The sequence below is a fragment of the Coregonus clupeaformis genome, chromosome 17, assembly GCF_020615455.1.
Source record: "Coregonus clupeaformis isolate EN_2021a chromosome 17, ASM2061545v1, whole genome shotgun sequence".
Taxonomy (NCBI): Eukaryota; Metazoa; Chordata; class Actinopteri; order Salmoniformes; family Salmonidae; genus Coregonus; species Coregonus clupeaformis.
This window is the reverse complement of record NC_059208.1, coordinates 73,433,688-73,457,142: the sequence shown is the minus strand read 5'-3', so window position 1 is coordinate 73,457,142 and position 23,455 is coordinate 73,433,688. Positions and strand designations below refer to the sequence as shown.

Genomic DNA, 23,455 nt, shown 5'->3' with positions numbered 1-23,455 from the left:
ATATAAAACACAGAAAAATCACATTTTTGACTGCACTGGGCCTTTAAAACAGCAACGTTTTCTCAATGCCTCACGGCAAAATGTGTAGTATTGCAGGATATTAGCTTTAAAGCTGCAACAACCAAACATCTCTCTGCCCTCTCGACCTTTGCCTCTCCCGAGTCCGTACAAGACTAACTACCATTTGGATATCACGAAAATGGGGAGAAAAAGGGGGGTAAAAGTAAAAATAATAATAAAAAACAATTGCATGAAATTAGCTTGAAAACGGCAACGTTTTCTCTCCGATGCCAAGAGGCAGGCCTTTAAACATTTTCCTTCCCAGGTCCAGAGACTTGGTTAATCCGGCCATGCACTGCCAAAGTCATAGTAAAACTCCTTGTATGCTATTTTATATATCTCACTCGAGTTGTTCTGATCATGAAGGGGTCCCTGATGAATTTGCTATCACAAAAGTGGTCGCCGGACCCAAAAAGTTAGAGAACCCCTGCATTAAGTAACTCAGAAGGACCCCCTAAACCACACAAGAAACACCAGAGGACCCACAAACTAGCAGAAACACAAGCGCACAAAATTACACCAGACATCCATATTCTACAGATGGCTGACGGGGACGTTGGTCTGAAGCCACCGTCCACCACATTGGTGTTTCTACATCATTGCATAACAGTTGTCAGTCCAATCAGTAGGCAGTTATTTACCTGGGTGGGATCCTCACGCCGTTGTCCTGCTGTCGGAGACTCCTGGCATGTTTGGAAACCTGGATCTCCTCCTCCCAGGAGTCGGGCTCCTGTTTTTTGTAGGCCGACGCGGCGTTGAGCACGGCATCGCAGGCTATTGTCACCTGGGCGTCATGGGACACACACGAGCCATTAGATCTACTGACTGGGGAGATCACTGACATAATAAGACTAGGACTAGTAACAGGTCTAGGACTGTTGTGCATACAGGAGGATATATAACCTGATCCCAATTAGATCAGTGAGGATGAGACAGTATATGTTCCTGAAACTGTGTTAAATCATATAATAGAGTATCATTATAATGTCTCGCTGATTTGTCTTTCACTAGCACTGGTAGGAGAGTAAGCCTGTAACAGGGGATAACGTAATAACACCAAATAAGGTCACTTTTAATCATGTAATATGTGTTTTTTTATTAACCTAACAAAAAACAGATAATCTATTAAATCTCCTGATAACTTATTAAAACGGTTGAATGATAACGTAATAATTTCCCCCAGATATGGTAATAACTTATTACATTATCAGGTGTGTAAAAACGTATTTTATTAATAATGTAATAACTTAAACGGATAAAGTAATAACATGTGGTCCTTTGTAGCTCAGTTGGTAGAGCATGGCGCTTGTAACGCCAGGGTATTGGGTTCAATTCCCGGGACCACCCATACGTTAAATGTATGCACGCATGACTGTAAGTCGCTTTGGATAAAACCGTCTGCTAAATGGCATATGTTATATGTTATCAAAATCCGTATTTTTAAGTAAAATTTCCTTCATTTTGATGCAGATATTTAAAAGATTATAATGTAGATATAAAAGGGGACAGACTAAATTCATTGTTATTACAGTACTACTACTACTACTACTACTACTACTACTACTACTACTACTACTACTACTACTACTACTACTACTACTACTACTACTACTACTACTACCACTACTACTCTACTACTACTACTACTACTACTACTACTACTACTACTACTACTACTACTACTACTACTACTACTACTACTACTACTACTACTATCTAAGCTACTGTTAGGAAGCAACAGTCCTTCCCAACAGTCCTGCCCACTAGTCCCTCCTGTAGCTCAGTTGGTAGAGCATGGCACTTGCAACGCCAGGGTTGTGGGTTCGATTCCCACGGGGGGCCAGTATGAAAAATGTATGCACTCACTAACTGTAAGTCGCTCTGGATAAGAGCGTCTGCTAAATGACTAAAATGTAAAAAAAATTATACTAAATGTATATAGGCATATGCTTAACACAACCAGTGTTACTTCATACCAGGTTTGTCGTCAATTCAGTCAAGTAAACCAAATTCCAATTCCAACTGTTCTTTAATTGAAAAGCATTGAAGAAAATTGGAATTTCAGTGTACCTCCTGAATTGACTGGAATTTAAATGGCATTGACCCCAACCCTGCTTCGCACCACTGGAATCACTACTGCAATTGTACCACTAATAACTACTGCTGTACACACCTTTTCTATTCATATACTGTCCATACTATCTTTACACACTACTACTGTATATACACTGAGTGTATAAAACATGGCAGACTGACCAGGTGAAAGGTATGATCCCTTATTGATGTCACTTGCAACTCAATATTAGGAAGGTATTCCTAATGTTTGGTATACTCAGTGTAAATGTATATACATTATATGTATATACAATAGCTCACAAAAGTGAGTACACCCCTCACATTTTTGTAAATATTTGAGTATATATTTTCATGTGACAACACTGAAGAAATGACACTTTGCTACAATGTAAAGTAGTGAGAGTACAGCTTGTATAACAGTGTAAAAAGTGTACATATTTTGTGTGGCCACCATCATTTTCCAGCACTGCCTTAACCCTCTTGGGCATGGAGTTCACCAGAGCTTCACAGGTTGCCACTAGAGTCCTCTTCAACTCCTCCATGACGACATCACGGAGCTGGTGGATGTTAGAGACCTTGCACTCCTCCACCTTCCGTTTGAGGATGCCCCACAGATGCTCAATAGGGTTTAGGTCTGGAGACATGCTTGGCCAGTCCATTACCTTTACCCTCAGCTTCTTTAGCAAGGCAGTGGTTGTCTTGGAGGTGTGTTTGGGGTCGTTATGCGGCCCAGTCTCCGAAGGGAGGGGATCATGCTCTGCTTCAGTATGTCACAGTACGTTGGCATTCATGGTTCCCTCAATGAACTGTAGCTCCCCAGTGCCGGCAGCACTCATGCAGCCCCAGACCATGAAACTCCCACCACCATGCTTGACTGTAGGCAAGACACACTTGTCTTTGTACTCCTCACCTGGTTGCCGCCACACACGCTTGACACCATCTGAACCAAATAAGTTTCTTGGTCTCATCAGACCACAGGACATGGTTCCAGTAATCCATTTCCTTAGTCTGCTTGTCTTCAGCAAACTGTTTGCGGGCTTTCTTGTGCATCATCTTTAGAAGAGGCTTCCTTCTGGGACGACAGCCATGCAGACCAATTTGATGCAGTATGCGGCGTATGGTCTGAGCACTGTCAGGCTGACCTCCCACCCCTTCAATCTCTGAAGCAATGCTGGCAGCACTCATACGTCTATTTCCCAAAGACAACCTCTGGATTTGACGCTGAGCACGTGCACTCAACTTCTTTGGTCAACCATGGCGAGGCCTGTTTTGAGTGGAACCTGTCCTGTTAAACCGCTATATGGTCTTGGCCATTGTGCTGCAGCTCAGTTTCAGGGTCTTGGCAATCTTCTTTATGTAGAGCAACAATTCTTTTTTTTCAGATCCTCAGAGAATTCTTTGCCATGAGGTGCCATGTTGAACTTCCAGTGACCAGTATGAGGGAGTGTGAGAGCGATGACACCAAATTTAACACACCTGCTCCCCATTCACACCTGAGACCTTGTAACACTAATGAGTCCATTGAAAAAGGGGAGGGAAAATGGCTAATTGGGCCCAATTTGGACATTTTCACTTAGGGGTGTACTCACTTTTGTTGCCAGCGGTTTAGACATGAATGGCTGTGTGTTGAGATATTTTGAGGGGACACCAAATGTACACTGTTATACAAGCTGTACACTCACTACTTTTCATTGTAGCAAAGTTTCTTCAGTGTTGTCACATGAAAAGATATACTCAAATATTAACAAAAATGTGAGGGGTGTACTCACTTTTGTGAGATACTGCATATATTCCGTGCTCTGACATTGCTCGTTCTGATATGTCTTAATTTATTAAATTTGGAATATGTGTGTACTGTTTATTTAGTTGGAGCTAGAAACACAAGCATTTCACTGCACCTGCGATAACATCTGCAAATCTGTGTACGCAACCAATAAACTTTGATTTGATTTATCGGTAACACTTTACTTGACACCCAGCATCATACCATGTCATAATATGTCATAACAGCTGATATAACTTGTCATAACCAGTTATAATATGGTCATAACACAGTCATGACATATTTAGACCTGTTGTGACATATTGTATGGCAGGTTATGACACCTACATGAGTGTAAAAACCCACAAAACCTACCACACAACGCAAAACATTCATTACACCATAGCCTACATGTCAACACATGCGCCTACCCCAATGCTCTGTTGCTGATGACTGGGATGAATGCCGGATCAGATTTCAGGAGCAGGACAAGACACCCTCTTTTTGACTGATGACTGACATAAGGGGATGTACATAATAGGCCTATCTTGCTTATATGATTATGATGGTCATAATGCTTCGACAGTGTCAGAAAGTCTATTTTCTTAGTCCAAGTAAAATGACACAGGATGGTCATAATGCTTCATGACAGGGTCATAGTGTATTTTCTACAAGTTATTTAAAATGAAAAAAACATGACTAAAAACTCATTACAACAAAGGATTTAAGAAACAAACTTTCAAACGAAAGGAAACTTCTTGGCAGGGAAAAAACTAAATTTGAATAAATGTGAGTTGACACTCTTATGTAGGCGTCATAACCAGCCATAAAATAATGCAATACATGTCACAACAGGTGTAAATATATGGGTCATGACAGATATATGACCAAATTATGACAGGTTATGACCGTATTACGATACTGGATGTCAAGTAAAGTGTTACCGATTTATCCATACATGCACAGAATGGCTTTTACAACCATAAGACCCTGTGGTGAACAAAACAATAACACAGCATATGCAACAAAAAGAAAAGCACATGATACCTATGGCATCGGAAAACATGATAAGCAAGGCAAAGGATGGTACGTGAACCACCGTTTCCCTTCAGAATATATGGCACACAGAGGGCACGGGCCCACACTCACTGACCAGTGCAGGCAACTCCTCAATATTTGGTAAGGGGATCTCGAAGTGGTCTGGAAATATGACGAGCTTGGCCTCGTCTTCACACACATACTCATCTCCGTTAAAATCACAGTTTAGTTCTAAATCTTCAAGAGAGGAAGCAGACATTGACATTCAGTTACCATAAAACAGTGACTGATGATTCATACCATTGATTGGCCTGTGCCTTTCACGAAGCATTTGGCTTGGCTAGATAGGATCAAATACATATGATAGAATATAGTAGGTGTTTCAGGTGATTAATGCATTTCTGATATCATGTGATTTGTTAGAGTGTAACTGACAGGTGGGTTATCAAATACAAAAATGTACTTGCATTTCTTGAATCTTTGAGCGTCCATGTTAGCTGGCTTAATAATATACAGTACCAGTCAAGTTTGGACACACCTACTCATTCCAGGGTTTTTCTTTATTTTTACTATTTTCTACATTGTAGAATAATAGTGAAGACATCAAAACTATGAAATAACACACATGGAATCATGTAGTAACCAAAAAAAGTGTAAAACAAATCCAAATGTATTTTAGATTTGAGATTCTTCAAAGTAGCCACCCTTTGCCTTGATGACAGCTTTGCACACTCTTGGCATTCTCTCAACCAGCTTCATGAGGTAGTCACTTAGAATGCATTTCAATTAACAGGTGTGCCTTGTTAAAAGTTAATTTGTGGAATTTATTTCCTTCTTAATGCGTTTAAGCCAATCAGTTGTGTTGTGACAAGGTAGGGGTGATATACAGAAGATAGCCCTATTTGGTAAAAGACCAAGTCCATACTATGGCAAGAAACGACAGTCCATCATTACTTTAAGACATGACGGTCAGTCAATCCAGAACATTTCAAGAACTTTGAAAGTTTCTTCAAGTGCAGTCGCAAAAACTATCAAGCGCTATGATGAAACTGGCTCTCATGAGGACCGCCACAGGAAAGGAAGACCCAGAGTTACCTCTGCTACAGAGGATAAGTTCATTAGAGTTACCAGCCTCAGATATCGGTAATTAACTGCACCTCAGATTGCAGCCCAAATAAATGCGTCTCTGAGTTCAACTAACAGACATCTCAATATCAACTGTTCAGAGGAGACTGCGTGAATCAGGCCTTCATGGTCGAATTGCTGCAAAGAAACCACTACTAAAGGACACCAATAAGAAGAGGAGACTTGCTTGGGCCAAGAAACAAGAGCAATGGACATTAGACCCGTGGAAATGTGTCCTATGGTCTGATGATTCCAAATTTGAGATTTTTGGTTCCAACCGCTGTGTCTTTGTGAGACGCAGAGTAGGTGAATGGATGATCTCCACATGTGTGGTTCCCACCGTGAAGCATGGAGGAGGAGGTGTGATGGTGTGGAGGTGCTTTGCTGGTATTTAGAATTCAAGGCACACTTAACGAGCATGGCTACCACAGCATTCTGCAGCGATACACCATCACATCTGGTTTGCGCTAAGTGGGACTATCATTTGTTTTTCAACAGGACAATGAACCAAAACAGACCCCAGGCTGTGTAAGGGCTATTTGACCAAGGAGAGTGATTGAGTGCTGCATCAGATGACCTGGCCTCCACAATCACCCGACCTCAACCCAAATGAGATGGTTTGGGATTAGTTGGATCGCAGAGTGAAGGAAAAGCAGCCAACAAGTGCTCAGCATATGTGGGAACTCCTTCAAGACTGTTGGTAAAGCATTCCAGGTGAAGCTGGTTGAGAGAATGCCAAGAGTGTGCAAAGCTGTCATCAAGGCAAAGGGTGGCGACTTTGAAGAATCTCAAATATATTTTGATTTGTTTAACACTTTTTTGGTTACTACAAGATTCCATGTGTTATTTCATAGTTTTGATGTCTTCACTATTATTCTACAATGTAGAAAATCTTCTTCTTTTTTTTTAAAACTTGAATGAGTAGGTGTGTCCAAACTTTTGACTGGTACTGTACATCTAGTAAGTGAGGCTAACCCGGACTAGGGTTTAGGGTTAGATGTCACAGCTGCAGAGCTGTTGAGTTCTACTGAGAGTAGTATGATGCAAAGTCCTCGTTTAACAATTTCACAACAGAATGTCAAGAATTGTATAGAATACTCAGGGGTCAGTAACCTGGTACGGTCCGGTCATTGTGGCCAATGGCATAAGTGTGTCAGCTGGTGGGGTTGACAGGGCGCAGCAGCTGAGGACGGCCGAGTGACAGGCAGGGGTGGCCCACTTTAAACTAACCCCCCTGCAGGAGGGGAGTAGGCCAGGTCGGGCATGTGGCACTTTGGATTTAGAACGGTTACTAACTGCATATACAAATAAATGAGCTAAATTTAGAGTTGGGCGGCAGTAAATGACTGGGGGCCCGGGCCTCGACTCTGGACATGGGAAGATGTCACTTTAGGCAAAAGAGTGTGGGGCCAGTGTAGGGCTACTGCCATATAACCAAAGTCCTGTAAATAAGCCATCAGGAGATTGAGTTTAAGGGGAACTCCCCATGATGATATACGAGTAGTTTTTAGGACAATACAAGTATCAGGCTTACCTAGGAACACTTTTCCGTTTCTTCTTCTGGGGATGGCACCCCCTGCAGCACCTGTAGGTTTCTGTGGGAAACACAAGTCAACAGGTAGTCTAAATATCTCAAAGCAAGCCATGAAACTTCCATCATTTTCAAAAAATTATTACCTTTACAAGTAAGAATACCAAAACTGTTTTGGTAAATGTAATGTTGGTTTATCAACACTAATACAACAGTCTAGTGTTGGCTGACAAACTGTCAATTATAACAGTATCAACCATAGAAATGCACACATGGATAAATCAATCAATATGAAACCATGTCCTTTTTACAATCAATAGAGTAGAATCAGTAGACTGTCAACATTTAAAATCACTAGCTAAGGCTACGAGCCCATTCATTGTGAACTGACTGGGTCCTTCTGATCCAATCGGGTTCAGGTGGATGCCCATCAATTGTGCAATAGGGCAGGGAGGCAGACACATCAAACAGACAGGAAGAATGCTGACGCACTCTGGGACCAACTGGCCTCATGGGAAAACAGCAGACACAGGAGAAGGCAGAATGCGGCCAGCTGTTTCTGGACAGATCCAGGCATGGAAATAGAATCACTTACAGGGGGGCTTATCTGGGGTCAATTAGAACCAAGAGGAAACCGTAGCAGCTAAGGTTGTTGTTTACAACTGAACCTCCAATTTCTCCTACTGTGATCGATTCCAAATAGAGAACAGACCTACAGTGAGGGAAAAAAGTATTTGATCCCCTGCTGATTTTGTACGTTGGCCCACTGACAAAGACATGATCAGTCTATAATTTTAATGGTAGGTTTATTTGAACAGTGAGAGACAGAATAAGAACACAAAAATCCAGAAAAACGCATGTCAAAATTTTTTGAAATTGATTTGCATTTTAATGAGGGAAATAAGTATTTGACCCCTCTGCAAAACATGACTTAGTACTTGGTGGCAAAACCCTTGTTGGCAATCACAGAGGTCAGACGTTTCTTGTAGTTGGCCACCAGGTTTGCACACATCTCAGGAGGGATTTTGTCCCACTCCTCTTTGCAGATTAATGTCATTAATGTTTCGAGGCTGACGTTTGGAAACTCGAACCTTCAGCTCCCTCCACAGATTTTCTATTGGATTAAGGTCTGGAGACTGGCTAGGCCACTCCAGGACCTTAACGTGCTTCTTCTTGAGCCACTCCTTTGTTGCGTTGGCCGTGTGTTTTGGGTCATTGTCATGCTGGAATACCCATCCACGACCCATTTTCAATGCCCTGGCTGAGGGAAGGAGGTTCTCACCCAAGATTTGACAGTACATGGCCCCGTCCATCGTCCCTTTGATGCAGTGAAGTTGTCCTGTCCCCTTAGCAGAAAAACACCCCCAAAGCATAATGTTTCCACCTCCATGTTTGACGGTGGGGATGGTGTTCTTGGGGTCATAGGCAGCATTCCTCCTCCTCCAAACACGGCGAGTTGAGTTGATGCCAAAGAGCTCCATTTTGGTCTCATATGACCACAACACTTTCACTCAGTTCTCCTCTGAATCATTCAGATGTTCATTGGCAAACTTCAGATGGGCCTGTATATGTGCTTTCTTGAGCAGGGGGACCTTGCGGGCGCTGCAGGATTTCAGTCCTTCACGGCGTAGTGTGTTACCAATTGTTTTCTTGGTGACTATGGTCCCAGCTGCCTTGAGATCATTGACAAGATCCTCCCGTGTAGTTCTGGGCTGATTCCTCACCGTTCCCATGATCACTGCAACTCCACGATGTGAGATCTTGCATGGAGTCCCAGGCCGAGGGAGATTGACAGTTATTTTGTGTTTCTTCCATTTGCGAATAATCGCACCAACTGTTGTCACCTTCTCACCAAGCTGTTTGGCGATAGCCCATTCCAGCCTTGTGTAGGTCTACAATCTTGTCCTTGACATCCTTGGAGAGCTGTTTGGTCTTGGCCATGGTGGAGAGTTTGGAATCTGATTGATTGATTGCTTGCTTCTGTGGACAAGTGTCTTTTATACAGGTAACAAACTGAGATTAGGAGCACTCCCTTTAAGAGTGTGCTCCTAATCTCAGCTCGTTACCTGTATAAAAGAAACCTGGGAGCCACAAATCTTTCTGATTGAGAGGGGGTCAAATACTTATTTCCCTCATTAAAATGCAAATCAATTTATAACATTTTTGACATGCGTTTTTCTGGATTATTTTGTTGTTATTCTGTCTCTCACTGTTCAAATAAACCTACCATTAAAATTATAGACTGATCATTTCTTTGTCAGTGGGCAAATGTACAAAATCAGCAGGGGATCAAATACTTTTTTCCCTCACTGTAGTTGATCTGTTGCTGTAAGAACTACATGGCTATATACATTTGTCAGGAAAACAGAAAAGTGAGTTTATTTATTGTATTTTTATTTCACCTTTATTTAACCAGGTAAGCCAGTTGAGAACAAGTTCTCATTTACAACTGCGACCTGGCCAAGATAAAGCAAAGCAGTGCGATAAAAACAACAACACAGAGTTACATATGGGGTAAAACAAAACAAAGTCAAAAATACAACAGAAAATATATATACAGTGTGTGCAAATGTAGCATGTTATGGAGGTAAGGCAATAAATAGGCCATAGTGCAAAATAATTACAATTAGTATTAACACTGGAATGATAGATGTGCAAGAGATGATGTGCAAATAGAGATACTGCGGTGCAAATGAGCAAAATAAATAACAATATGGGGATGAGGTAGTTGGATGGGCTAATTACAGATGGGCTGTGTACAGGTGCAGTGATCGGTAAGCTGTTCTGACAACTGATGCCTAAAGTTAGTGACGGAGATAAGAGTCTCCAGCTTCAGAGATTTTTGCAGTTCGTTCCAGTCATTGGCAGCAGAGAACTGGAAGGAATGGTGGCCAAAGGAGGTGTTGGCTTTGGGGATAACCAGTGAGATATACCTGCTGGAGCGCATACTACGGGTGGGTGTTGCTATGGTGACCAATGAGCTAAGATAAGGCGGGGATTTGCCTAGCAGTGATTTATAGATGGACTGGAGCCATTGGGTTTGGCGACGAATATGTAGTGAGGACCAGCCAACAAGAGCGTACAGGTCACAGTGGTGGGTAGTATACGGGGCTTTGGTGACAAAACGGATGGCACTGTGATAGACTACATCCAATTTGCTGAGTAGAGTGTTGGAGGCTATTTTGTAAATGACATCGCCGAAGTCAAGGATCGGTAGGATAGTCAGTTTTACGAGGGCATGTTTGGCAGCATGAGTGAAGGAGGCGTTGTTGCAAAATAGGAAGCCGATTATAGATTTAACTTTGGATTGGAGATGCTTAATGTGAGTCTGGAAGGAGAGTTTACAGTCTAACCAGACACCTAGGTATTTGTAGTTGTCCACATACTCTAGGTCAGACCCGTCGAGAGTAGTGATTCTAGTCGGGTGGGCGGGTGCCAGCAGCGTTCGATTGAAGAGCATGCATTTAGTTTTACTTGTGTTTAAGAGCAGTTGGAGGCTACGGAAGGAGTGCTGTATGGCATTGATGCTCGTTTGGAGGTTTGTTAACACAGTGTCCAATGAAGGGCCAGATGTATACATAATGGTGTCGTCTGCGTAGAGGTGTATCTGAGAATCACCAGCAGCAAGAGCGACATCATTGATATTTACATTTACATCATTTAGCAGACGCTCTTATCCAGAGCGACTTACAAATTGGTTCATTCAAATTATGATAGCCAGTGGGAAGAAGGATTACTTTATACTATTCCAGGTATTCCTTAAAGAGGTAGGGTTTCAAGTGTCTCCGGAAGGTGGTCAGTGACTCCGCTGTCCTGGCGTCGTGGGGGAGCTTGTTCCACCATTGGGGTGCCAGAGCAGCGAATAGCTTTGACTGGGCTGAGCGGGAACTGTGCTTCCGTAGAGGTAGGGGAGCTAGCAGGCCAGAGGTGGATGAACGTAGTGCCCTCATTTGTGTGTAGGGTCTGATCAGAGCCTGAAGGTAAGGAGGTGCCGTTCCCCTCACAGCTCCGTAGGCAAGCACCATGGTCTTGTAGTAGATGCGAGCCTCAACTGGCCTCAACTGGAAGACAGTGGAGTGTGCGGAGGAGCGGGGTGACAGAGAAAAGAGTCGGCCCAAGAATTGAACCCTGTAGCACCCCCATAGAGACTGCCATAGGTCCATACAACAGGCCCTCCGATTTGACACATTGAACTCTATCTGAGAAGTAATTGGTGAACCAGGTGAGGCAGTCATTTGAGAAACCAAGGCTATTTAGTCTGCCAATAAGAATGCGGTGGTTGGCAGAGTCGAAAGCCTTGGCCAGGTCGATGAAGACGGCTGCACAGTATTCTATTATCGATCGCCGTTATAATATCGTTTAGGACCTTGAGCATGGCTGAAGTGCACCCATGACCAGCTCGGAAACCGGATTGCATAGCGGAGAAGGTACGATGTGATTCAAAATGGTCGGTGATCTGTTTGTTAACTTGGCTTTCAAAAACTTTCGAAAGGCAGGGCAGGATGGATATAGGTCTGTAACAGTTTGGATCTAGAGTGTCACCCCCTTTGAAGAGCGGGATGACCGCGGCAGCTTTCCAATCTCTGGGGATCTCAGACGTTACGAAAGAGAGGTTGAACAGGCTAGTCATATGGGTTGCGACAATTTCGGCGGCTAATTTTAGAAAAAAAGGGTCCAGATTGTCTAGCCCAGATGATTTGTAGGGGTCCAGATTTTGCAGCTCTTTCAGAACATCAGCTGTCTGAATTTGTGTGAAGGAGAAGAGGGGGGGGTGGCATGGGCAAGTTGCAGTGGAGGGTGCAGGGCTGGTGACCGGGATAGTGGTAGCCAGGTGGAAAGCATGGCCAGCCGTAGCAAAATGCTTGTTGAAATTCTCGATTATTGTGGATTTATCGGTGGTGATAGTGTTTCCTAGCCTCAGTGCAGTGGGCAGCTGGGAGGAGGTGCTCTTATTCTCCATGGACTTTACAGCGTCCCAAAACTTTTTGGAGTTAGTGCTACAGGATGCAAATTTCTGTTTGAAAAAGCTAGCCTTTGCTTTCCTAACTGCTTGTGTATATTGGTTCCTTACTTCCCTGAAAAGTTGCATATCGCGGGGGCTATTCGATGCTAATGCAGTATGCCACAGGATGTTTTTGTGCTGGTCAAGGGCAGTCAAGTCTGAGGAGAACCAGGGGCTATATCTGTTCTTAGTTCTGAATTTTTTGAATGGGGCATGCTTATTTAAGATTGAGGGGAAAGCACTTTTAAAGAACAACCAGGCATCCTCTACTGACGGAATGAGATCGATATCCATCCAGGATACCTGGGCCAGGTCAATTAGGAAGGCCTGCTCGCTAAAGTGTTTTAGGGAGCGTTTGACAGTGATGAGGGGTGGTTGTTTGACCGCGGACCTGTTAACGGACGCAGGCAATAAGGCAGTGATCGCTGAGATCCTGGTTGAAGACAGCAGAGGTGTATTTAGAGGGTAAGTTAGTCAGGATGATATCTATGAGGGTGCCCATGTTTACGGATTTAGGGTTGTACCTGGTAGGTTCCTTGATAATTTGTGTGAGATTGAGGGCATCTAGTTTGGAATGTAGGATGGCCGGGGTGTTAAGCATATCCCAGTTTAGGTCACCAAGCTGTACGAACTCTGAGGATAGATGGGGGGCAATCAATTCACATATGGTGTCCAGGGCACAGCTGGGGGCTGAGGGGGGTCTGTAGCAAGCGGCAACAGTCAAACTTATTTCTGGAAAGGTGGATTTTTAGAAGTAGGAGCTCAAACTGTTTGGGCACAGACCTGGATGTATGATAGCCTGCAGAGCTCTATCTCTACAGTAGATTGCAACTCCACCCCCTTTGGCAGTTCTATCTAGATGGAAAATGTTGTAGTTGGGGATGAACATTTCTGAATTTTTGGTGGCCTTCCAGTGATATTAGGTGATATTTTAAGTGATAGTAATATACACAATAAAGTGGGGGGGGAAAGCCACCAATTGTGCAAGTTCTCCCACTTAAAAAGATGAGAGAGGCCTGTAATTTTCATCATAGGTACACGTCAACTATGACAGACAAAATGAGAAAAAAAATCCAGAAAATCACATTGTAGGATTTTTTAATGAATTTATTTGCAAATTATGGTGGAAAATAAGTATTTGGTCAATAACAAAAGTTTCTCAATACTTTGTTATATACCCTTTGTTGGCAATGACACAGGTCAAACGTTTTCTGTATGTCTTCACAAGGTTTTCACACACTGTTGCTGGTATTTTGGCCCATTCCTCCATGCAGATCTCCTCTAGAGCAGTGATGTTTTGGGGCTGTCGCTGGGCAACACGGACTTTCAACTCCCTCCAAAGATTTTCTATGGGGTTGAGATCTGGAGACTGGCTAGGCCACTCCAGGACCTTGAAATGCTTCTTACGAAGCCACTCCTTCGTTGCCCGGGCGGTGTGTTTGAGATCATTGTCATGCTGAAAGACCCAGCCACGTTTCATCTTCAATGCCCTTGCTGATGGAAGGAGGTTTTCACTCAAAATCTCACGATACATGGCCCCATTCATTCTTTCCTTTACACGGATCAGTCGTCCTGGTCCCTTTGCAGAAAAACAGCCCCAAAGCATGATGTTTCCACCCCCATGCTTCACAGTAGGTATGGTGTTCTTTGGATGCAACTCAGCATTATTTGTCCTCCAAACACGACGAGTTGAGTTTTTACCAAAAAGTTATATTTTGGTTTCATCTGACCATATGACATTCTCCCAATCCTCTTCTGGATCATCCAAATGCACTCTAGCAAACTTCAGACGGGCCTGGACATGTACTGGCTTAAGCAGGGGGACACGTCTGGCACTGCAGGATTTGAGTCCCTGGCGGCGTAGTGTGTTACTGATGGTAGGCTTTGTTACTTTGGTCCCAGCTCTCTGCAGGTCATTCACTAGGTCCCCCCCCGTGTGGTTCTGGGATTTTTGCTCACCGTTCTTGTGATCATTTTGACCCCACAGGGTGAGATCTTGCGTGGAGCCCCAGATCGAGGGAGATTATCAGTGGTCTTGTATGTCTTCCATTTCCTAATAATTGCTCCCACAGTTGATTTCTTCAAACAAAGCTGCTTACCTATTGCAGATTCAGTCTTCCCAGCCTGGTGCAGGTCTACAATTTTGTTTCTGGTGTCCTTTGACAGCTCTTTGGTCTTGGCCATAGTGGAGTTTGGAGTGTGACTGTTTGAGGTTGTGGACAGGTGTCTTTTATACTGATAACAAGTTCAAACAGGTGCCATTAATACAGGTAACGAGTGGAGGACAGAGGAGCCTCTTAAAGAAGAAGTTACAGGTCTGTGAGAGCCAGAAATCTTGCTTGTTTGTAGGTGACCAAATACTTATTTTCCACCATAATTTGCAAATAAATTCATTAAAAATCCTACAATGTGATTTTCTGGATTTTTTTTCTTCTCAATTTGTCTGTCATAGTTGACGTGTACCTATGATGAAAATTACAGGCCTCGAACTTGCACAATTGGTGGCTGACTAAATTCTTTTTTCCCCCACTGTATATATAATAAGCGGGTTGCTACCAATAAAATTAGATGACTCAAAGATTATTCACTGAAAGCATTTCTCAGGAGGCGGTTTAAATTGTTGAGGATTATCAGAGTGACAGTCTCAATGAAAATCAATGGAGGTCATGTTAGGGAAAGAACGTTACCAAAAGGGCCAAAATAAGGAAAAGGGATGGAACACACTCGCATGCAGGACTATGATAGGCTTACATACAATGATCCATCACAGACTCATCTGAAATGGTGAGGTTACAGTGTGCCTGTCTGTGCAATACTTCATGTCAGAATACAACAAGGCACGCACGAAGCAGACCGCTGTATTGGTTGAACCTAACAAATCTGAAGATAGGGGACTTCCAAATGAATAAGCGCATAGGACCAAAAAAGTATTAGTTAAAGGATTACTTTTTTAAATGTTCAACTTCATGTTCATCATCTCCAGCATCACCACAACATCAACATGTGTGAAGGTTTATATGTTTTGTAGTCAGAAAGAGGCACACCAGATGATGTCAGTGTGCATCATGTGATTTTAACCAACTATAAGCAGGCAACGGTTAGTAAAGTACCAGATAATGTCAAAAGTGTTTCCGGATGATGTCATCAAAACACTTTTCTTCCTCTATCTTTTTTACTCCAAAACATAGAAACGTGCTGTTTTCACATACGTTGATGTTAGGGTGGTGCTGAAGATGATGAATATGAAGTTGATATTTTTGTAAATGTTCCTTTAAAATCCCCTAGAGAATTTACAAGCCAGCCTCTTATCAGTTCTATATATTTTCCTTCAATGTTTTTTGCCAAAACTGAACACAAAGGTGTTGTATGTACTGTTTGCACTGTAAATGTAGACCAATATAGAATTAAGCACATGGTATGACCCCTTACCTCTTTGATATGGCGTTTGAGGTGAATGTAAACACTCTGTCCGGTTTTACGGTAATGTCTCTCCACATGTTCTCTGCCAAAGCCCAGGAATGTGTTCATACACACATACAAGCCTCCCTCAGACTCCTGTGGACAAAAACAACATGTGGTGAATAACATGCAACACACACACATTCTAGTGGTCAGCCAACACCAGACTGTTGGCTCAAAGTGGAGGAGAGATTGACTTCATCACTACTTGTTTTTGTAAGAAGTGTTGACATGCTAAATGCACAGAGGTGTCGGTTTAACCTACTAGCACACAGCTTGGACACCCATGCATACCCCACAAGACATGCCACCAAAGGTCTCTTAACAATCCCCAAGTCAAGAACAGACTATGGGAGGCGCACAGTACTACAGAGCCATGGCTACATGGAACTCTATTCCACATCAGGTAACTGATGCAAGATTTTTTGTAACAAATGGAACAGCGGGGACTGTGAAGAGACACACACACACAGGCACAGACACACACACACACACACAGGCACAGACACACATACACATGATAAGACACGCACTCTACACACACGTACACATGGATTTGGTGTTGTACAGTGGCTTGCGAAAGTATTCACCCCCCATGGCATTTTTCCTATTTTGTTGCCTTACAACCTGGAATTTAAATGGATTTTTATTTGGATTTCATGTAATGGACATACACAAAATAGTCAAAATTGGTGAAGTGAAAAAAATAACTTGTTTAAAAAAATTCTAAAAAATAAATAACGGAAAAGTGGTGTGTGCTTATGTATTCACCCCCTTTGCTATGAAGCCCCTAAATAAGATCTGGTGCAACCAATTACCTTCAGAAGTCACATAATTAGTTAAATAAAGTCCACCTGTGTGCAATCTAAGTGTCACATGATCTGTCACATGATTACACACACACACATATATACATACATATATATATATATACACACATATATATACACACACATACATACACCTGTTCTGAAAGGCCCCAGAGTCTGCAACACCACTAAGCAAGGGGCACCACCAAGCAAGCGGCACCATGAAGACCAAGGAGCTTTCTAAACAGGTCAGGGACAAAGTTGTGGAGAAGTACAGATCAGGGTTATAATATATCTGAAACTATGAACATCCCACGGAGTACCATTAAATCCATTATTAAAAACTTGAAAGAATATGGCACCACAACAAACCTGCCAAGAGAGGGCTGCACACCAATACTCACGGACCAGGCAAGGAGGGCATTAATCAGAGGCAACAAAGAGACCAAAGATAACCCTGAAGGAGCTGCAAAGCTCCACAGCGGAGATTGGAGTATCTGTCCATAGGACCACTTTAAGCCGTACACTCCACAGAGCTGGGCTTTACAGAAGAGTGGCCAGAAAAAAGCCATTGCTTAAAGAAAAAAATAAGCAAAACACGTTTGGTGTTCGCCAAAAGCCATGTGGGAGATTCCCCAAACATATGGAAGAAGGTACTCTGGTCAGATGAGACTAAAATTGAGCTTTTTGGCCATCAAGGAAAACGCTATGTCTGGCGCAAACCCAACACCTCTCATCACCCCGAGAACACCATCCCCACAGTGAAGCATGGTGGTGGCAGCATCATGCTGTGGGAATGTTTTTCCATCGGCAGGGACTGGGAAACTAGTCAGAATTGAAGAAATTATGGATGGCGCTAAATACAGGGAAATTCTTGAAGGAAACCTGTTTCAGTCTTCCAGAGATTTCAGACTGGGACGGAGGTTCACCTTCCAGCAGGACAATGACCCTAAGCATACTGCTAAAGCAACACTCGAGTGGTTTAAGGGGAAACATTTAAATATCTTGGAATAGCCTATTCAAGAGCCCAGACCTCAATCCAATTGAGATTCTGTGGTATGACTTAAAGATTGCTGTACACCAGTGGAACCCATCCAACTTGAAGGAGCTGGAGCAGTTTTACCTTGAAGAATGGGCAAAAATCCCAGTGGCTAGATGTGCCAAGCTTATAGAGACATTTTACATTTTAGCCATTTAGCAGACGCTCTTATCCAGAGCGACTTACAGTTAAGTGAGTGCATACATACCCCAAGAGACTTGCAGCTGTAATTGCTGCAAAAGGTGGCTCTACAAAGTATTGACTTGGGGGGGTGAATAGTTATGCACGCTCAAGTTCTGTTTTTGTGTCTTATTTCTTGTTTGTTTCACAATAAAAATTATTTTGCATCTTCAAAGTGGTAGGCATGTTGTGTAAATCAAATGATACAAACCCCCCCCAAAAAAATCAATTTTAATTCCAGGTTGTAAGGCAACAAAATAGGAAAAATGCCAAGGGGGGTGAATACTTTCGCAAGCCAATGTAGATATTTGGTAGTAGAGTAGTGGCCTGAGGACACACACTTAATGTGTTGTGGAAAGTGTTATGAAATGTAATGTCATGTAATATTAGAAATAGTATATAACTGCCTTAATGTTGCTGGACCCCAGGAAGAGTAGCTGCTGCCTTGGCAAATACAAATAAATATGCACCCATGTGAGGTAGCACGTGTCAGGAGCATCTGAAAATGCTTTAGATGTACAGATAAGGATCAGCAAAAATGACTGCGTAAAATAAATAATTCAAATACTAAGGTATTTCTGTTTTTTAAATATATTTGCTAAAATTGCTAGAAACCTGTTTTCGCTTTGTCATACTCATAGTACATGGAAATTGCAATTCTCTCAGTTTTTACTGATATTTTCCATCCTGAGGGCATCTTATATTGATGTTTCTTCATCAAGGTGTAAAAATATTTGGGGTCAATGCGCAAAGGATTTGTCACGTTTTTGAGGATATTGGAATTCTAGGATATTAGGGTTTGTCAGCAGGGTTGTGTCAATAAAATGTCATGCAATTTACATATAGGCTAGGGCAGGCCTAAATCAAGTGTTCTTGCATTCAGGATGTTATTTTCTGAAATATGCCTACAACATGGTTTCATGTTTGAAACAGTGTAACTCCAGTGTGGCTTTGCAGACTGTGCAAATAATTAAACTGCAACTGCCTACCACCATCAAACCATGCAACAGCTACAAAGTATCAAACTTCTTTCATGTATTAAAGTAACTGGAGGTACAAAATGCCTTGTTCTACTGACAACTTCAATGCAGAGGCCTACAAGACCCTCATTTCCACACAACGACGGAGGCTTTTAAGGTTTAACAAAAATATATCACACAAATAACCATGCCTGACGATTCAAACTGAATTATTCCGCTGCTCTATGATCGCTACATACTTCAGTCAGACTGCCATCGTTGAAGTCGTTTGTGGTGATGTCAAAATGTGGAGCGTTGTACAAAACAAAGTCATCGATTGGATCATATCTCTAACCAATCAGAGTACACTACATTGCCAAAAGTATGTGGACACCTGCTTGTCGAACATCTCATTCCAAAATCATGGGCATTAATATGGACTTGGTCCCCCCTTTGCTGCTATAACAACCTCCACTCTCCTGGGAAGGCTTTCCACTAGATGTTGGAACATTGCTGCAGGGACTTGCTTCCATTCAGCTACAACAGCATTAGTGAGGTTGGGCACGGATGTTGGGTGATTAGGCCTGGCTCGCAGTCGGCGTTCCAATTCATCCCAAAGGTGTTCGATGGGGTCGAGGGTCAGGGCTTTGTGCAGGCCAGTCATGTTCTTCAACACCAATCTCGACAAACCATTTCTGTACGGACCTCGCTTTGTGCACGGGATCATTGTCATGCTGAAACAGGAAAGGGCCTTCCCCCAAACTGTTGCCACAAAATTGGAAGCACAGAATCATCTACAATGTCATTGTATGCTGTAGCATTAAGATTTCACTTCACTGGCACTACGAGGCCTAGCCCGAACCATGAAAAACAGCCCCAGACCATTATTCCTCATACACCAAACTTTACAGTTGACCCTATGCATTCGGGCAGGTAGCGTTCTCCTGGCATTCGCCAAACACAGATTAATTTGTAGGACTGCCAGATGGTGAAGCGTGATTCATCACTCCAGAGAATGCATTTCCACTGCTCCAGAGTCCAATGGCTACCGCTTGGCATTGTGATCTTAGGCTTGTGTGCTGCTGCTCGGTCTGGCAAACCCATTTCATAAAGCTCCCGACTAACAGTTCTTGTGCTGATGTGTCCAGAGGCAGTTTGGAACTCAGTAGTGAGTGTTGCAACCGAGAACAGACCATTTTTATGCGCTACGCACTTCAGCGGTCCCGTTCTGTGAGCTTGTGTGGCCTAGCACTTTGCCGCTGAGCCGTTGTTGCTCCTAGACGTTTCCACTTCACAATAACAGAACTTACAGTTGACCGGGGAAGCTTTAGCTGGGCAGAAATGTGACAAACTGACTTGTTGGAAAGGTGGCATCCTATGACGGTGCCATGTTGAAAGTCACTCAGCTCTACAGAACGGGTCTACTGCCAATGTTTGTCTATGGAGATAGCATGGCTGTGTGCTCAATTTTATACACCTGTCAGCAACGGGTGTGGCTGAAATTGCCAAATCCACTAATTTGAAGGGGTGTCCACATACGCATTTTCAAAACGCCGGTTTACCAATGTGTGATTTGGCTTTGGCCCAAACCATCAGTTTCTGGGACTAATCATAACAGTTAGAATGTCTTTGCATTCTAGAAATCGTCAAGGAGGTACTCAGATCCAATCTCATTGCAGAGAAGAAACTAACTTCCATGGGCGTGGCATAGTGTTTGGCAGGAGCAAGGAGTTTGGGTAGCAAGGCAACAAATAACCCTTCATACGAACCTATATCTGTACTTGGGAGTATAGGCTCCCATAAAAAAACTCTCAGCGACAAACCTTAAAGTAGCTCGACACACGAGCTTCAAGCACAGGGATAAAAATAACCAACCCAAGTCTACAGTCTGACATGATGAACTCCAGACAGCTGAGTCACTTTCAAAATGGCAATTATCATTAATAAACTGTTTCGTAGCAAAAACCTTCTGATTAATTAATACAAAAAGCCAAACACTTGGGAGCCACAAGCTTGAGCGTTAAAGTGTGTAATAACGTGCGTTTCAGTTAATCTGTCTTGTGAAGCAGCCCAACCGGCCGCAAGATGGCGCTATTATTCCTTTTACATCATTTATACTAAAGTATTCAGCCAGCAACACACCTGTGTCCCCCATGGGCCGACTCGTACATAAAACATCCTCCATTCATGCCTCAAAGGCGTCAGTTGCCTTAACTCGATTTAATGACTCAAAAAAACCCGGGGAAAATAGGTGTACCATCTTAATAAAACTATTTTCCACCACCATTTTCAGATTTTCTGACAACTAATGTTGCACATTGCATGAGTGTTGTTTACACCTGGCTTAATGTGCGCCGCAACCTCAGGAAGTAGCATTACCCACCCTAGCATGGTGGTAGGAAATTGTGTTTTATTAAGACAGTACGCATATTTTCCCCCGTTTTTTATGTATTTGATACCATTCCACCTATTCCGCTCCAGTCATTACCAAGAGCCCGTCCTCCCCAATTAAGGTGTCACCAACCTCCTGTGGAGCCTGTCCATGGGGGACACAAATGTATTACCAGCTGCACTGACCGCTCCACACCTAGAGGTAAGACATCAGGAAGAACTGCGCCCTCAAGAGGTATTGATTGGCGCTACTCATGAAGTTGCAAATGACAAGTCACTCACATTGAAATAAATGCTGGACCACAATTTCTAAGAACTCCTATTTTCTCTAATACAAAACCGTGAGAAATATCTCCCATATCAATATAACGTTATTCTAGTGATTTTACGTGTGTGGCTGATGAGTCATGCTTTCAACATTTAAAAAATACAACTGAAACACAGCTTAAATCGGTGTAGCCTAAAATTTTACAGAAATAGGGCGCACAAAATGTGAAATAGCAAAGTACAGTCAACGCAGGTGTAATTAATTATATTGACCAAACCACATGACAGGCACAGTGAAATAGCGCCCTTTCAACAAAGGAAATCCCATTCCACAGGATGTAAACATAATTATTTATTTTTCGCAGAGTCGCACTGAAGTTCAAGAGAATGGTGGCCATGGAACACCCAGGTCCAGACACAAAATTGCGTAATTATTCACGTGTGTTAGCGCAGTTTACGGGATGAGTAAAGACAGCTTGGAACACACAAACACACCATAATACTGGGAGACTTACGGGAGAATCGTAGGAAAAGGCACATTCACTCTTGAAAACCCTGTCTCCTGTTCTGGGAACTCTAATGGTGGGCATATAAGGGACCAGCAGCTCTCCTAGATCTGCAGCCATCTTCCCATTCCTGCTTCTCGCACTACAATGCTATGGGAGTCATTAGAGCAGGCTGTCAGAAGAGAGATCCTATTTTTAAATAATTCCGTCTCGACATTCCTCCAGCGACGGGGGATATGACGCTGAAAACATAAAAAAACACCAAAAAGGTCTTGACAGGTGCGAGGGGTACCCTCTATAAAATGTAATTAAAACTCTCTTTCCAATTGCGTGTGTAATAAAGAATTGTATCGTTCTATTTACAATGACGCACACTGAACGGTGTAACTCGAGCGGTCACACCCACTCAATTGATAAAACCACCCACACAAATGGCTACACCACCAATGTTTTCGCTGAGGACTACTCTATTTTCTCTTTTCTCTAAGGACTACACCTCTTGACTTTTGTGTTGTAGGCTACATGTGATATAAGTTCGGCCAATTAAAGAGTTACTATTTTTGCACAAATGCTGAAGTCCATATAGGTTACTTAAGATACTTTAGGCAATACTTTATACTATCTAAGATACTAGTTAACAGTATTACTGTAATAATAATGTAAAGAATACTGTAAACAGGTGTGGTCCTTTTTGTCTTAATCAGAACAAGAAATACACTACATAGGGGAGACCTAGGACACTTTTGCATTTTTTGTCAATTTCTCATCGTTTCAGCTACTACATTCAAAATGTGATAGGGACAACTTCAATGTCTGCTACAAATTGGTATTGATATTATCTCTCTAAATCAAACAAACAAGGTGTGACTGTCTCAAATACAAGGAATAGAATGTTACAATTTACCCCACCTCCTGGGTCAGTTGTAACAGGGCATGGGATGAAATGTAACAGTTTGAAAAAATGCTCTAATCATGACATGCAACAAGATATTGAAAGCCTTTACTGAGAACATGATAACAACATTGCCATGTTTAACATTTTGTGTAGCAGAAATAATAAAGTCATAATACAAATTATAAAATGTTTATTATTTTTACACTCCATTGACTGGCCCTTCTCAACTAAACAACAACATCTGAACTAAACAACAATGTTTGTGGTGTGTGTGTGTGTGTGTGAGTGAATTTGAGAGAGAGATGTGTGTGAATGTTGGACATGTTCACTCAATCAGAGTCACAGTTGTGACAGTG

At 42.5% G+C, this 23,455-nt stretch overlaps 1 protein-coding gene across 3 annotated transcripts in view; it reads right to left on the bottom strand.

Moving 5' to 3' along the window:
- LOC121533767 (ubiquitin carboxyl-terminal hydrolase 13-like) overlaps positions 1-22,528 on the bottom strand; it is a 72,824-nt gene extending 50,296 nt beyond the window's left edge. For 2 of the 3 annotated variants that reach the window (XM_041839989.2, XM_041839990.2), the window contains exons 1-5: positions 22,214-22,528; positions 16,024-16,149; positions 7,596-7,656; positions 5,052-5,173; positions 702-844 (exon numbers count right to left, since the gene is read on the bottom strand). In XM_041839989.2, the coding sequence (XP_041695923.1) occupies positions 702-844; positions 5,052-5,173; positions 7,596-7,656; positions 16,024-16,149; positions 22,214-22,324 (563 nt within the window). In that variant the 5' untranslated portion in view covers positions 22,325-22,528. The remainder of the gene's footprint in view (positions 1-701; positions 845-5,051; positions 5,174-7,595; positions 7,657-16,023; positions 16,150-22,213) is intronic. The other variant, XM_041839988.2, reaches the window with a different exon arrangement.
- Positions 22,529-23,455: the final 927 nt, after the last annotated feature.